Source organism: Apodemus sylvaticus, chromosome 5 (assembly GCF_947179515.1).
Source record: "Apodemus sylvaticus chromosome 5, mApoSyl1.1, whole genome shotgun sequence".
NCBI classification, from domain to species: domain Eukaryota; kingdom Metazoa; phylum Chordata; class Mammalia; order Rodentia; family Muridae; genus Apodemus; species Apodemus sylvaticus.
In genome coordinates this window covers 66,179,071-66,196,898 of record NC_067476.1, presented here as the reverse complement: position 1 = coordinate 66,196,898, position 17,828 = coordinate 66,179,071, and the positions used below count along the sequence as shown (strand labels likewise).

The 17,828-nt window shown below is 36.8% G+C and overlaps 1 protein-coding gene across 1 annotated transcript in view; it reads left to right on the top strand.

Annotated features, from left to right (window-relative positions):
* Positions 1 to 16,691, top strand: part of LOC127684230 (fatty acid desaturase 2-like protein FADS2B) — a 40,800-nt gene extending 24,109 nt beyond the window's left edge. The window contains exons 5-12 of the mRNA XM_052181187.1: positions 2,187 to 2,312; positions 4,937 to 4,997; positions 10,398 to 10,474; positions 10,645 to 10,742; positions 12,243 to 12,339; positions 13,869 to 13,948; positions 15,141 to 15,266; positions 16,643 to 16,691. Coding sequence (XP_052037147.1) covers positions 2,187 to 2,312; positions 4,937 to 4,997; positions 10,398 to 10,474; positions 10,645 to 10,742; positions 12,243 to 12,339; positions 13,869 to 13,948; positions 15,141 to 15,266; positions 16,643 to 16,691 — 714 coding nt within the window. The remainder of the gene's footprint in view (positions 1 to 2,186; positions 2,313 to 4,936; positions 4,998 to 10,397; positions 10,475 to 10,644; positions 10,743 to 12,242; positions 12,340 to 13,868; positions 13,949 to 15,140; positions 15,267 to 16,642) is intronic.
* Positions 16,692 to 17,828: the final 1,137 nt, after the last annotated feature.

Sequence of the window (17,828 nt, the reverse complement as noted above, 5' to 3'; positions counted from 1 at the left end):
TTTAAAAAGAGAATCATTTCTTATCATGTTGAGTTTGGCTGTCAGCTGTTCCCATTAGATTGTATAAAGTTAGTGTGGGAATCTTCTCACATCATGTCTTACTTAGCATCACAGGTACCTACCTAGATCAGAATCTTATATGCTTCAAAATAAATAAGCAATGAGTGAATAAGAGAGTGGATGTGCAACCTGAAAAGTATAACTTGACAGGAGTAGGAAAGATTGTAATGAGACACAAGTCTTAGTAACCATAAGCTATCTTAGAGTGAAGTATCTGGGAAGTGACTGCTGAGGCAGTCAGAAAACAGATATGAATTAGAGTTAGAACTCCCACTGTAAAAGTGTTAGGGAGTGTTGGAGAGAAATGGAATACCACACCCCACTCTTTATGTTTGTGAGTGGTAGATAATTTCCATGTCTCATAGCAGTAGAGCCTCCAGAAAGACTATGGAAAGGCAGGACTGATGCTTACAAGTTTTTCAAATTATTCTTATCCTCTTTGAGGTATATAGTGTATAGACCATCATGCCCAGCAGAAATACTATATAAGCTACATTAAGATGACATAAAAAGACCAAGGAACCTACTACTAGATAGTGTCCTTTAGGCATAACAAAAAAAATGAATTCACAGACTCTCACCAATAAGGTTACCTAAACAAGACCAGCATAATGATAACACCAATGAATAGGACAACATGGACATGGGAAATTCTACAAAGTCCTACCTCAAGATAAAAACCTATATGTGATCAAGGGAGGGATGGAAGGGAGAGAGAGAGAGAGAGAGAGAGAGAGAGAGAGAGAGAGTCAGTTTCCTCCAGGAACAAGCTCCCTCATAGGTTATTCAGATCCAAGTAGTCAGCACTCAACACATGTACATATGAATAATTCTAAATAGACTCATTAGGCTGTGTATGTATGCATATGAGTATTTATGTGTATAGGTGTGCACATATATACATGTGTATATATGTAACAATAATAATTTTAAGAGAGGTCATAAATTTGGGAAGGAGAGTAAGGAACACTAGAGTAGTTGGGAGGTTAGTATGGTATAGATAGTTACAATGTTGATGTATGAAATTCCCAAAATAAAAAAAATTAAAATGACATCATTCATCTTAAATTTTATATAGTCCTACTTAAACTGCCTACTTATAGCTATAATCTGATCATTGAAATATTATGACTCAAATCTGTAACCAACATAAAAATTAGTGAAATATTTTGTTTTTACATTTTATACTGATCCTTCAAAGTAAATCTTGAGACTTAATTTGTCTAGCCACATACAGTTAGTAGCTCCTATATTGGACAGAGCTGATGTACAATATGTGTACATTAATTATTAAGATATGGTAAATATACAATAAAATATTACTGCTATTCATTTTTCCATAAGCAATTAATACAAATGAGAAGAAATCAGGTTTCTGAAAGAGAGCTATCCATTGAACTAAATGTCACCATGTTCAGTTGGAATTTAGCTTCAACAAGGATGAGTGGTTTGCCAAACCTACACATCAACATTTAAAAGCTAGTATATGAAAGCAGATTGAGAGACCTTCAAATCTTTTGCTTTATTAAAACACTCAAACTTAGAATAAGAGAGAAAACATCACTAACAGCTTAATCAAAGATGATGCTAGCTTGGAACCAGCTAAAATGATTTTTCCTCATTTATTTTTATTCGAGAGCATTGAGCTGGGACTTACAATGATCTGAGCAGAGTTCTCCAGGGAGAACACTTCAGAGTCATGCTTCTTTGAAATATTCATTGAAGTCTCATACATAGGGCCACTTTTCCCTCAGAACTAATTAAAATCTTGGCTGTGAGGCTCATTTATGTGTCAGATAGGAATAAAACTTGCTGCTCCATCTACCTTCAGAATCATTTCTTAACTTAGACTCTTATACAGGAAGGATAGAAAACCATTCCAGATGAGTAGATCATTTCCATTCTCATGAGTTCCTTTTAGCTTCTAGTATGTTCTTGAATTAGAAAAGTATTTCTTCCTAAACTCAGATTGCCTTTTTTCTAATAAGTCATCCTGTGGCCCAGCAGCAGCATCAACTAGAGAAGCCAAATCTTTTTTTTCACTTTGAAGATACAGAACACTTCAACAATGAGGGTTGCTTGGGGGATAATTTTCTATTAGTTAATGAGTTCTGTCTTCTCCTCAGGGTCTGTCAGCTGACTGGTGGAATTATCGACACTTCCAGCACCATGTGAAACCAAATATCTACCCCAAAGATCCAGACATTGATGTGGGCCCACTTTTTCTGCTTGGAGACACTCAGCCTATCAAGGTACATTTAACTACCATCAATATTAAGAAAATATTCCCAGAAGTGGCCCCTTTATCATAGAAAGATAATCACAAAGATCTCAAAGTCTCTCTCCCTTTTAATGTCCGTATATATAGACCTGAAGTTTTAAGTATAGAAGTGTTGTAAGAGTGATGACTCTCTGACCATAAATATCACCTAGTGCAGACTCCCAGAGCATCAGACATAATAACCTGTGTCACCCTGCTTGAGCAATCCCAATGACAGGTTCACTTCTAGTGCTTATCACTACCTCTGAGGCAACATAAACCATTCTCAAGCATTAGAATCAGATGACAAGGACCAGCATTAGTTTTCAAAGCAAGATGTAGAGATGATCATGGGGGGGGGCAATAATTACTTGCATTTGGTTAATTCTAGGCTGCAAACATCTAAACACTGGTTAACTCAACTCATTCTAGTCTAGTTAAAAGAAATGATGTTATCTTTGTTCATGTTCATTTTGGTGTATTTGATTTATATGAGCCAATGATGCCTGTAATCTCATGCACAACTTGGACACTCAAACAAAACCTAGAGGGTTTAAGTGATATGCTGAATTTTTCAGTCGTTGATTTTTCTTTAAAGTCTCAACTTGAGTCTGTCATCTAAAACACTACTTAAATTTCTAAATTTTTATACAAAATAGTGCTTCTTAAACAAAAGAGGCATACTGATTAAAGCAAACCTTTATTCCTCCTCTAGGAGAATGGTAGCTCCTGAGAATCACATAATTTCAAAAAGGTCTCTGTCTCTGTCTTCTAGAAGAACTTTGGCATATCAGAAAATATGATTCTATCCTTGTTGTTTGTTGTCTAGGCCTGTCTTACACAGAACCCAAAGATTGTGTAACTTTTAGTAAATTTTCTTTTCTCAGCATTTAGGGATTTATTTCTACCCCAAGTAAACTAGAAACCAAAGGTTCTTGCTAATATATGTGTTAGTGATGTCACCTATTATCACAAGCTGATTGCTTTTGACAATACCTCTAAAAAGCCTTTGATTCTCTTGATGCTTGTGGACATTTGTGCCCATCACTAGAATAGTGTTACATTGGTGTCTCTAATATCCCATCCCATCTTGAGCATAGGAGGATTGTCCATGAAGCAGACTGACTCTGTCTAAAGCACCTTCTAGAGACCTTTGCTTAGTATACATGCTGACACTTCACAAATACATAGGCCACCTCTATAAATTCTAAAAGCTGCCTGTGGGCCCATTCAGAGGAACTATAGTTTAAAGTATGACTTACAGTTATTCCACCTCTGAAGCTAAGTGGTGTAGTTGCACAGCAGTGGTGTTTTATCTGAGCAATGATCTTTTCCTTTCATATCTCTTTCCTAAAACATTTTCTGAACCTTTTCCAAACAAAATATTCTTAACCCACAGTGAATGAATCCTCTATATCTTCTGTCTATGTCCAGAGAGACTTACTATCCTTCAATGTATTGCTCAGCCAGTCTATCTATGTTTACCAAGTCCCAAGCATCTTCCATATTATCCCTTTTTCTCGTTTCTCACTAGTTTCTGGAGACTTCATAGCAATTACAAATAGATATCATATTTCACCATAATTTTTCATTTTTATGGTAACAAAGTAAACTGCATTATCTAGATAAATGAAGATATCTGTATATAAAAGAGGGAGGAACAACTAAATAAAATGAGTAGAACATATTCTATGGTAGCTCAGTCAGAGGGAAAACCAAGTGTGTGTGAATTATCATCTCTCAAATAATCTTTCAATAATATCAACTACATACTAGAGATATACAAATATCAATGCTATATCTCCTGACAAAGTAATTACTACCATTGTCTCCTGAGCACAGATCAAATTGACCAAGGAGAAGCCCCGTAAGTGAATCAAATACTAGTTTATGAATAGAATCTTATAGTTACACATAATGAGTAATTATATATGAGATTTGTAAAAATATTATATATGCTCTCATGATGACTTAGAAATAGTAAGGAAAAATATAAATCCATGAATAGAATATAAAAGAAAAAAAGATAGAGAGATAGGATGGAGCATATATGTGTTTTTTATCAGAAAAAGAAAAACATTTAACAAGCATCCATTGGCTAAAGGAGGAGAGATAGTGGGTGATGTTCAAACCAGAGTCTAAGAAGAGCTTAAGAAGAGCTTAAAGGCTCCACAAAAAAAAAAAAATAGATTTTTAAATTAACATTGCATGTAAATAGAATACATTTCAATGTTTTAAAAAAATCACACAAGTAAAACTAATTTTATAATTTATAAGAAAACAATTTTTAAATGATAATAAACTTCACATAGTAAAAGTGAAATAATCCCTCTAGGCAAGAACTACCAGAGTTGAAGCACACTATTTATTCCCAAGACTGTTCTAGTTCTTCTAGTGTCTCAAGTTTGGCAGGCAGAGTCCTAAAATCATACCTCTTCTTCCTCCTTCCTCTCCCCCCATTCGGGTCTCTCTCCCTCTCTCTCTCTCGCTCTCTCTCTCTCTCTCTCTCTCTCTCTCTCTCTCTCTCACACACACACACACACATACACACACACACACACACACACACACACAAATGCTACAGAATAATGGCTCTTTTATTCTCTGTCCTTTTAGTATGGCAAGAAGAAAATAAAGTACATTGACTATGAGAAGCAGCACCTGTACTTCTACATGGGTGAGTCTCCTGCAGCCACTCTTCCTGTAATCAGTAGTCAAGCTGAAGGCATGACTAGAACTGTCTCACAGAAACCAACCCATATCTGATTTGTTAATGAGAAAATAAGCAGATCTTATTTCAGGCTTGCTGGTGGGAAACTATGAAATGAAAGAGGCAAAGTAAATAGGCTTTAGTAACAGATGTCCATCATACTAGGTATTGGGCAAGGAAAGATGAAAGAGAGTCAGAAGGCAGACTTCTAATCATATTATCAAACATTCATGTCTTTGAAAATCTTTACAATGTTAAGATAAAAGAATAATAACATTTTTGTAAACAGAAGAGGTGTGGGGAAACATTTGCAGTGTGATACCAGAGAAAATAGACCCCAAAATCAGGAGCATTGAGAAAATTTATACATAGAAGAAAGCGTGTAGCTGCTATGATCAGCAAACAGCTCTAACATATTCACACAAATCAGATGCTTAGATGATAAGTAAGAGGGTAGATATGGTAGGTGGATACACAGATGTTAGATGATTGGTATATTGATATATATACATGATTGATAGATACGTATATGCATACACACATAAATAGAAGACAGATTGCATTAAAGAGAGAGAGAGAGATGATAGATGATAGATAGATAGATAGATAGATAGATAGATAGATAGATAGATAGATAGATAAACATAGATAGATGAAAGAGAGATAGGTAGACAGAACAGTATATTGCCAAGCTACTAAGAAAAACTATTTAGTTCAATAATTCTAACACCATTATTTATTTACTTATTTATTATTATTTTATTATTATTATTAAAATCAAACTCCCAGTTACTTATAAACAAGTGTTCAAGTAACTCCAGAGTCTACTCATCTGAAACAGACTTGTACATCTGATAAACAAACCAACATCAGAGAAGGAAGCAAACACCTCCTGTATACCAGAGGTTGTCAACTGAGGATATTATTTTTTTTCATTCAATATATTTTTTATTTACATTTCAAATGATTTCCCCTTTCCTAGCTCCCCACTCCCTGAAGTCCCATAAGCCCTCTTCCTTTCCCCTGTTCCCCCATCCACCCTTTCCCACTTCCCTGTTCTGGTACTGCCCTACACTGCTGCACTGGGCCTTTCCAGAACCAGGGGCCACTCCTCCATTCTTCTTGGACATCATTTGATATGTGGATTATGTCTTGGGTATTCCAAGTTTCTAAGCTAATATCTGCTTATTGGTGAGTGCATGCCATGATTGATCTTTTTTTAATTTTTTTTATTTTCTATATTCTTTGTTTACATTCCGAATGCTTTCCCCTTTCCCTGTTCCCCCCTCCCCATCGGTCTCATACACCCTCTTCCCTCCATCCATTTCCCAATCATTCCCCTCCCATTTCTCTGTCCTGGTACTCCCCTGCAATGCTGGATCAAGTCTTTTCAGAACCAGGGCCCTCTCTTTCCCTTTTCTTGGGTATCATTTGATATGCTAATTGTGTCTTGAGAATTCAGAGCTTCTGGACTAATTAATATCCACTTATCAGTGACTGCATTCCATGCTTATTCTTTTGTGATTGGGTTACCTCACTTAGGATGATATTTTCCAGTTCCAACCATTTGCCTAAGAATTTCATGAATTCATGGTTTTTTGTTGCTAAGTAAGATTCCATTGTGTATATATACCACATTTTCTGTATCCATTCCTCCATTGAGGTACATCTGGGTTCTTTCCAGCTTCTGGCTATTATATATAAGGCTGCTATGAACATGGTGGAGCATGTGTCCTTATTGCATGCCGGATAATCCTCTGGGTATATGCCCAGGAGTGGTATAGCAGGGTCCTCCGAAGTGACTCCCCAGTTTTCTGAGGAACCGCCAGACTGATTTCCAGAGTGGTTGTACCAGCTTGCAACCCCACCATCAGTGGAGGAGTGTTCCTCTTTTTCCACATCCTCACCAACACCTGCTGTCTCCTAAGTTTTTAATCTTAGCCATTGTGACTGGTATGAAGTGAAATCTCAGGGTTGTTTTGATTTGCATTTCCCTAATGACTAATGATGTTGAACATTTTTTAAGATGTTTCTCAGCCATCCAAAGTTCTTCAGGAGAAAATTCTATGTTTAGCTCTGTAACCCATTTTTAAATAGGGTTATTTGGTTTTCTGGGGTCTAACTTCTTGAGTTCTTTGTATATATTGGATATTAGCCCTCCATCAGATGTAGGGTTGGTGAAGATCTTTTCCCAATTTGTTGGTTGCTGATTTGTCCTTTTGATAGTGTCCTTTGCCTTACAAAAACTTTGTAATTTTATGAGGTCCCATTTGCCAATTCTTGATCTTAGAGCCTAAGCTATTGGTGTTCTGTTCAGGAACTTTTCCCCTGTGCCCATGTCCTCAAGGGTCTTCCCCAGTTTCTTTTCTATTAGCTTCAGTGTGTCTGGGTTTATGTGGACATCCTTGATCCACTTGGAGTTGAGCTTAGTACAAGGAGATAAGGATGGATCAATTCACATTCTTCTGCATGCTAACCTCCAATTGAACCAGCCCCATTTGTTGAAAAGGCTATCTTTTTTCCACTGGATGGTTTCAGCTCCTTTGTTGAAGATCAAGTGGCCATAGGTGTGTGGGTTAATTTCTGGATCTTCAATGTTATTCCATTGATCCACCTGCCTGTCACTGTTCCAATACCATGCAGTTTTTAACACTATTGCTCTGTAGTATTGCTTGAGGTCTGGGATACTGATTCCCTTCAGAAGATCTTTTACTGTTCAGAGTAGTTTTAGCTATCCTGGATTTTTTGTTATTCCAGATGAATTTGAGAATTGTTCTTTCTAAATCTATGAAGAACTGAGTTGGGATTTCGATGGGGATTGCGTTGAATCTGTAGATTGCTTTTGGCAAGATGGCCATTTTAACTGTATTAATCCTGCCAATCCATGAACATGGAAGATTTTTCCATTTTCTGAGGTCTTCTTCCATTTCCTTCTTCAGAGACTTGAAGTTCTTGTCATACAGATCTTTCACTTGTTTGGTCAGAGTAACACCAAGATACTTTGTATTGTTTGTGAAAATTGTGAAGGGTGTCATTTCCCTAATTTCTTTCTCATCCTGCTTATCCTTTGAGTATAAGAAGGCTACTGATTTGCTTGAGTTGATTTTATACGCAGCCACTTTGCTGAAGTTGTTTATCAGCTGTAGGAGTTCTCTAGTGGAGTTTTTTGGGTCACTTAAGTATACTATCATATCATCTGCAAATAGTGATAGTTTGACTTCTTCCTTTCCAATTTGCATCCCTTTGACCTCCTCATGTTGTCTAATTGCTCTAGCTAGTACCTCAAGTAAAATATTGAAAAGATATGGAGAGAGGGGACAGCCTTGTTTAGTCCCTGATTTTAGTGGGATTTCTTCAAGTTTCTCTCCATTTAGTTTGAGGATATTATTTTTAGTGAAGGAACATTTGAATACGATCTAGAGACATTTTTGTTTTTCAGTATGGAAGGGGATGATGATCATTTTTTTTTAAATCCTATAATGCACAATAATAGCCCATCATAATAAATAATTGCATAGCCATATAATTTAGTACTTCTGAGACTGAGAAGCCAACACAGGCTCTCATTTTACCATAAGGCAGCTAGTGGTTATTCATAACATACCTGTTGAAGACAGCCACTGAATGAATTATTTGTGAAGTAGAGCCACTCATTTCAGCTCTCAACTCCACACTGGGATTCAGTCTCTACACCCTGTACCCATCATTAGACCCTTTCTGTGGTACATTCCAAATGGTAGCTGACACCAGCTTAAATCATATGTATTTTCACAGAAACACAAAAATTGTTTTTATTACTGAACTTGACTAAGTAATATGCCTAATATGTCTCTGTAGTAAGTAAGTATCCCTTTGCTTATGCGGAACGAGTATTGGTTATAAGTTCACTCCAGGATACCTGTGTCACAAATCCTCAACTGTTTCTTTGTGTCCCTTTCTTTGGAATGTTATCTGAGAGCCTCTCAGGTTCAAATAACTCAGGCTTATATTGTTGAAGAAAAACAGTGTCAAACATGGCTAGAAAATTTTTATTTGGACTAATGCGAAATGAGAGAAATTTCAGCAGGAACTGAGCTTAACTCAGCTTAAACAAATGGTGAAAGGGAGACTTTCAAAATACTAAAGAAGTAAATTTAAAAGTATTGAATAGGAGAGAGAGAAAGTAGTGTGATGAAGTTGGAGCATCTGTGTTTACAGACATGTGTTTATTGGTGGAAGCTCTGGTACCACTAGGAAACATGGACTTTCTCGTTATTGTTCTTCTTGTTCTTGTTCTTCTTGTTCTTTCTATTCTTCTTACTCTTATTCTTCTTCTTCTTCTTCTTTCTTCTTTTTCCTCTTCTTCCTCTTCCTCTTCTTTCTTCTTCTTCCTCTTCTTCCTCTCCCTCTTTCTCTTCTTCTTGCTCTTCTTTCTTCTCCTTCTTCCTCTTCTTCCTTTTTCTTCTACTTTCTTCCTCCTCTTCTTCTAGTTCTTGTTGTTGTTGTTGTTCTCCTCCTCCTCCTCCTCCTCCTCCTCCTCCTCCTCCTCCTCCTCCTCCTCCTCCTCCTCCTCCTCCTTCTTCTTCTTCTTCTTCTTCTTCTTCTTCTTCTTCTTCTTCTTCTTCTTCTTCTTGTACTTGTTCTTCCACCTCCTCTTCTCCTTCTTCTTCCTCCTCTTCTCCATTCTTCTTTATAATATTTCAAAGAAAGGCTCTCTGGCCAAGTTATAGCAGATAAATCTCAAAGGAAGAGAGGAAAAATTTGCAGTCATATGTAGTCTAAGGTAATTCTCTAAGAAAAATGATGCCGGGTTTTTCTAGTCAGAAAACATCATTAAGTTTTCCCAAGCAGAAACTTTAATGAGACTGGTGTGCTCTGGCCTTGAGCTGCTACAGTGGGTATAGGTGAAATCATTTGTCGTGACAATTAGCAATCCTCATTGGTCAAGCTTGACATCTAGTTGAAAACAATGTTCAAAATAACAAAACTAAAGTTTGTCCAGGGAAAAGGTATTTGTTAAAAGCATAAGGGTTCCTCTGAGATTGTATATGTTATTGGAGTTCTTGTTGATGTTGTAAGAAAATTGAGCATATTGCTTAGAAATAAGTATACAGAGATAATTTTTGTCATACTGATGTATCATGAAAGAACCCACTCTGAGAAATTCAATTTTTCATTTGCTACCTCAGGAAACTTGAACCTGGAGCTCTTGTCCAAATTCTTTCCCAACATCCAAGGTGTTAAAGCCCAGAATGTCATTCTGGATGCCCCCCTTGCATCCTTTCTCAAGGCCAACACTCTGGGAAGGGCATGCAAAAGAATCAAACACTCGCTGACTTGCACTGGGTCCACATTGTTCACTTGTCTTTTTCCTTTTATCTTTTTCAGTTGCACTCCCCCTCCTCATGCCTGTCTACTTTAATTTTCAATCTATGCAAGTGATGTACCTTCGAAAGTACTGGACGGTGAGTCACTCATCCCATTTTCTAAACCTAGACCAGATAGAAAATGAGTTGAAAATGCTTTGTGTCCTCCAGTGTAGCTTCTGTGACAGGACATTGGATTGAGACAGTGCTCAAAGAACAGGATATGAAAATGTGTTCAAGACTTCTCACTGAAATGCTTATCTCTGCAGGACATTGCATGGGTCAGCAGCTTTTACATTCGTTATTTCATCACATTTGGCCCTTTCTATGGAATTTTCGGAACAGTGTTGCTCATATATTTGGTCAAGTAAGAATATTCTCTTATTTCTATAACCTGTTTTAACCAGAGCTACTTGTAATTAGCAAAATTTCATGGTAATGTGGTCCATTCCCATGAAAGGCAACAGTACAAGGATTGAATAACACAAATTCCAACTAAGAAGAATTTATCCAGGTTAAGTTGTCCCCATGTTTTAGATTCCCAACTAAGCTATATCAGTTGTTCTTTAAGGCCAGTATAACTTAAGCTGCTTTGCCATCATAAACTCTTCTAAGAATCACGATAGGACAAGACAAATTTTAAGCTTCTTCGTGACAAGAAATTTTTCACCAAACCAAAATGGCTTCAAAGCAATATTTTGCATAAATAGCCCTTCTCAAACTTCTAATTTGTTTATATTTCATTCAGTTGCATTGCTATACTAAACACCTATTCGTTGTAAGGATAATGAGAGCAGCTGTGGATCAGACAATATGTTAAATGTTGACAGTCATCTTTTTGTTTGATGTAATCCCCACACAGCATTACAATGTAGATACTATCATCTTCTTTCTTTCTGCTCAGGGAACTGAAGCTTGGGAGATTAAATTGCTTGCCTAAGGTGATAGAACAAGTAAGGGCGAAGACTGTTGCCAATATAGAACTTGAACCCAGCTCTATCTGATGACAAACTGTCAGTTACTTTGCAAATGCCCTTAAAGAACCTAGCTTGGTTTTTTTGTTTGTTTTTTGTTTTTCCTGGTGCTGGGCATTGAACTGAACTTCCTGCATACCAGGCAAGCACTCAGCCCCTAATATCTTTTATGCTTTTAAATATATAAAGAGTATAGTAGAGTCTTTGCAGGTGGTGCTCCTTTGAGTTAAGAAATGGGACAAAGCATATCATTAAATGCTTTTGTGCCAATGGCACTCAATGCTAGAAGCCAACCATCAGACTGAGCTTGTAGACCCCAGTGGGGGAGCTGGAGGAAGGACTGAACAAGCAGAGGGGTATTACAACCACATAAGAAAAACAATGTTTGCTGGCCCGACCACTCAGTGCTCCCAGCCTCCACCCAGGGGGTGTACAGGGAGGGATCCATAGCTACAGATACATATGTAGAAGAGGATGGCCTTGTCTGATATCAGTGGGAGGGGAGGCCCTTGGTCCTGTGGGGGTTTGGTGCCCCAGTGTAGGGGGATGCTGGAGCAGTGGGGTGAAAGTGTGTTGGTGGGTGGGTGAGGCAATACCCTCATAGAGGCAAAGGGGAAGGGGAGAGGGCAGATGAGGTGAGTGGTTGTGGAGGAACCACAAAGGGGGGTATCATTTGTAATGTAAATGAATGAAATGATTAATTTAAAAAATAATAATAAAAAGATTTTTTATAAAAGAAGAAATGACACTCAAAAAGGAAATAGACTAGAATCTTAGAGACATCTTCATTTCCTCCTGGGTTTGGTCAGATCAGACAGAGGTCATGCAAGCTAAGTTATTACACCTAAAACATACTAAATGCGTTGCCACTCCCACATTTTCTTCCTCCATAGGTTTATTGAGAGCCCCTGGATTGCTTATGTTACCCAGATGAGCCACATACCAATGAAAATGAGCAGGGAAGAGAACCACGACTGGCTCAGCACTCAGGTGATGATGGCATTCCTGAGGGACAGTCCTTCTAACCAGAATGGCTTACGACTGATAACTTCAAATCATAATAATCACTCACCTTCATAAAACAATTTCCTGAGGACAGGCACTATGAGATGTTTTGCATGCAACTGAACAAGGTGGACACAATAATTATTTTCACTTTACATGACTTTTGAAACCTACTTGTGAGAAGGTTGGGTAACTTGTATATAGTCTCGAAACTAATAAGTGATAGCAACAACCTTTAAACCAAGCATTTTGGTTATAGAGTCTTGTCTGCAGAGTAAAATCAGTCAGCTAAAATCTAGAAGCCAAACGTGAACAACAAATTGTTTGTATATATGAAGGTTTACTGGGCCATGGTCATGTTTCTTTGTTTATATATTATCCATGGCCACTTTGATGCTATAACAAAATTTAATGTTGATGAAAAAAATTTAAAAAATTTATTATTAAATCTATAACCCACTCCTTTATTGAATACCAAGTGATCATGCCAGAACATATATACATGCAAACAATAAAAAAATGTAAGTGGGTTATATTTATATATTTGTTCCTACATGGACATATACATGTATCAATAGTAATCAAAGAAAAAGTCTATCATTTTAAGGACAGAGTGGTGCATGGGAGGAGTCTGAGGGAGGGTGCTTGGGGAGGACTCTGGGGAGAAGAGGAAAGGGGAAAAGTGATATAATTCTATGTATTTAAAAACAGTAGTCGAAAGACAATGTTTATTATCTGGGAATTTATAGAAAATGTGTTTTGATTTTCCATTCTAATCACTAAATATAACAAAGCCTTTCAAGTGAATCTAAAACATAAAATTATAGGATGATATGCACCCTAGCAATCAGAGGACCCTCATCCTTAAGAGTCAAGAAGAAGGGTTCTTGTGTGTTTGGCCTGAGAGTTACATCCATATCTTTTAGTTTTCATTCACCAATTCTTTAGTCATTGATTAGATTCCATGCTTTCCTCATATCCTTCACCTATTTATGTTAATATTAATATATTTGGATAACATCTTGTAAAGTAAGACTTTTAAAACATTGCCCATAATATAAACATTTTCCTGCTTGGTTCATAACCCTGTAATTTTACTGTAGAAGGACTTCAGTAGTACTTTATTATTTCATGTCACACAGAAGCCTTCACATTCCAACCTAAACATACATATTCTACCACAATCCTAAAAACTCATCTGCATCAGTCAAAATCCTCATTCATGACAGCATAGCCTTCTGTGTCTGTGGAGTGGTTGTGGCATTTTTTCCTTCAGTCCTAATACCCCTGACATCTATTCCTTTATATGTACTTCTTAGCAAAATACACTAGTATGCTCTAAATGGTGAACTTCTTGAAGGCTAGGTCTATGTCTATATAACTTTAGTTACATAGTTACTAACAAATAAAAAGTAAACAATAATAAGCATGTGTTGATAGATTTATATTAAAAAATTAGCATTTTCTTTGACACTTAGGCTCACTTATAGCTAATACGAGCTTTGTCTTTGCAGATTGTGGCCACCTGCAATATTGAACAGTCCTTTTTCAATGACTGGTTCACTGGACATTTGAACTTCCAAATTGAACACCAGTGAGTGATGCTAATGGCTGACCCTTAATATCATGCAATATAGCACAACCATTTGATTAAGAGTCTCAGGGAGTTAAAAAGTTTAACCAGGGTTCTCTAAAGGCTGCTGCTCATCATGCCAGTGGTTGGGATAGTAGGGTGAGAAGGAGCATCTAACTGTTGTTGGAAGTGAAATAGAATCATAGAAATGAACCAGTAACTTGGTTACCATATATTCTGAGTTTTAAGAATCGATGATATCTGTGGTGGGGTGCAGGAGGTATGAAGAATGTGAGTTCATGTGTACACTCATATTTCATTTGTTAAGGAAACATAAGAAAAATTATAGCACTTGAGTAACCAAATTTTGTTGGAACTTAAGTGCAGTTTACTGTAACTATAAGGCTAGAGCCAAAGATATAAAATAATCAAGAATGAAATCTATTCGCTTCTGAAATTCACCAGTGAATCTAAAGATAACCTTCCAATTAATCAATGAATTGGACATACACTAACGAAATGGAAAATGGTAACATTTGGACGTCTGATCTCCCCAAAATGCTTAAAAGATGCTTCTCATGGTTCCCTCTGTGAAGCTACATCTAGGAGTCAGAGAACAAAAGAGCTCTTATGGACCTAATGCAGGTTGTTCAGGCTTTATTCTTTGTAAATGCTTGGACTCCCCAGCAAAGAAGAATCATAAGTTATAAATTATTAAAGAAAACATTCAGGTCAAGAAAAATTACTGGGATGTTATATGCAAAACCTCGAATAAAAAACTTCTTCCCTTAAATTCCAATCTGAGGACTTCAATTTAAATGTCGCAGCTGGACCTGAGTGAATACTTCGCTGTTCAACAGAACTTTTTAGACGGGAAGAAGATAAGAGAGTTGAGACTGAAGAAGGCAGGATCTGCTCCAATTCAAAATGCTAGCTAATCCATATTTTCATTTGACCTGACCAAAAAATGCACATATTAATTGGCTAGTATTTATTCTCATAGCATTTCCCAAACACTTGCCATCCACATGGCTTGTAGAGATGTTAAAAGAGAAGAATTTGGGGGTAAGAGATTTGGCTTACTAGATGGCTTATACAAGGTCAAGTTTGGGTCTGCATTCCTGGTACTATTTTATTTAAAAATAAAAGAAATAAAGCTCCTTCTGGGTTTCTCTTTAGGTTTAAGACTCACATCTGCTGTTTGTTTTTTTAGCCTCTTTCCCACAATGCCACGCCATAACTACCACAAAGTGGCACCTCTGGTGAAATCACTGTGCACCAAACACGGATTGCAGTATATAAATAAGCCCATATTGAAGGCATTTGGAGATATTGTCAGGTAATAACGCAACTTACCTTTGTTCATAGCTCTCATTTTCCTTTCTTCCCAGTTTCTAAACTTTTCAGCAGTTTTTGAATCTTTCATCTAACAACCATTTGTTAAGAAACACAAGTACTGATAATAATAAAGGCACACAAATATTTCCCATTTACCTACTTTACTCTGTGGTATTTTTTTGACACAGGGTTTCTCTGTGTAGCTCTGGCTCTCCTGGAACTTACTCTGTAGATCAGGCTGGCCTCAAACTCAGAAATCTGCCTGCTTCTGCCTCCCAAGTGCTGGGATTAAAGGCATATGCCATATCTCATTCTTAGTAGAAATACTCTAATGTCCTCCATAGCTCAAATTTCCTGAAATCATAACTATGTAAGATTTGTCTTTGTTTTTATTCCCCATAGACCTCTGGACATGTTTTAGAATTTAACATGGTAGGAAAGACCATCAAATCTTCTGATCCACTGGAGAAATAATTTATATGTAGAGGGTTGTAATGCAAGAATCAGTCAGGACAATTAGCCATGCGTAGTTAATCTAACAACAAATACCTATGCATGCGTATGCATTTTCCTGCAGGACAAGCTACTGGACAAATTTAAAACCACTGGTCTAAGTTTAATAATGTTCTCTTTTTAAAAAGAAAATCGGGGGAATATTTTGAAGGCCACCATGGCCATATCTGATCTCATCTGATTCCTTCAGATTCTCCAAATTCTGCTTCCTTTCTGTCATGTACACATCTGGTCTATAGCCACTTGCTGCAAATTCCCTGTACCTGAGCATCTTATCCCTTTGCTACTTCTTCTCATGCCTGCAACATCCTTCAAAAGACAGCTCCTCATTTCACCTTCTCAGTGCCCAATCATTCTCTAAAGCTCATTGCATGTGTCCCCTTGTGTCAGCCTTCCATCTCAAGACTAAATCTACCCTTATCACAGTCCTTATCACAACCTCGATTAAACAGCTTGCTGAGTAAACAATTATTTAATGCTTATCTTTCAAGACAAAGAGTCTGTGTGGCCAGAATTCATTTTTGTCTCTTTTGATGTTATATTCCTAAATCCTAGAAATACATCTTCAACATTATAAAATAGGGTAAGTAGGTGAATATGGTATGAGTTTACATTTAAGTATATGGTAAAGAAGAGAATCAAATGAAAACTAAACTCTAACCTTCTCTCTGAAAGAAAGGCAAATTTATCTGCTAAAAGCAATTCAGTGCACTTGATCCCCTTCCCTGGCTTACATACAATGACATTTATCAAATATGACGAGAAACTATATTGTCTTAAACAAGCCATGAATCTGATAAGTGTTTCCTGGAGAATCCCTTGCCACTGAATTTCACTTTCTGACAATTTTGTTTTCTTCTCCAGGTCCTTGAAGAAGTCTGCTGCCCTCTGGATGGATGCTTACTATGAATGATGCAGAGGCTTGCATTTATTGGTATCTCTGAAGAGGGTGGTGGCTGCGCATGTGCTTTTCTCTGATTAACTGAGAATTAACTGGCAAAAACAGCATACATGAGTGTCCCAGGAATGTGAATCCCAAGAAAATGTATTTAACTTCTCCCTGAAGGTCTTCTCTGTAACTGAGAGGAAGAAGAAACATAAAAGTGACTTCTGTTAGAATAACAAAGGGATGACACTAGCTCACTCTTTCTACTTTTGCATCAGGTTCTTGGACGTAGTTCTAATAGACCTTAGTGAAATCATTTCTGTGAGGGGTGTAATATGATGTGGACAGAAGCGGAAGTAAGAAGAGTTAAGATATCTGACAGAGTCCATTGGAAGTCAGTGTAGTTGTTCTTAGAAAAAATTGTTTATTTAAGACATTCCTGCTGAATGAATAAATTTTTGCTCCTTTGAAAGAGGTGATCTTCAAATTTTGATTATAATTAGCATTAAAATACTTTTAAATGCTTGTCTTCACTTTACACTGGTAGTATTTTAAATAGAATGTGTGTTATTAGTGTACATATGCATGTGTTTCTATATGGAGAAATTAGAATTTCTATAGTCTCCTAAAAGAATTCTCCAAATCCAATTCCAATAGCAAATGATGAAGATTTGTTTAACAGTGCTTCTATTTGACTGAAGAATAGTATCCTTTGAATATAGAATTGGGTTTCCTACTCCTCACATAGCAGAGCAAATGTCCCCAGATATTCTTACTGACTTCTACCTGAATGAAGGAAAGAGCTCCATTTTCTATAATGAGAACCATAGACTATATCAAGTCCTTTTTTCAAGTTTAGTAGCAAATTAAGCTGGTCTTAGCCATTTTTTCTCTCATGAGTGAATTCTCAATTGATATCTATTTCTATTCTTTTTGTTCAGTCTTTGTTCTACTCCATATTTCTAGGAATGTATCCTCATTTTATAGATTCTCTAATTCATCTCTTAGGATCATCTGACTGTGGGTTACTTAAAAACACATACTAATGAATGAATATTTCAGTACCACACTAATTTCTTTTGTTAAGCTATTTCCTGAAAGACATAATAAAGTACAACCTTACTTAATTATCCTTACTTTATTATTATACTTTATTAAGGAAAA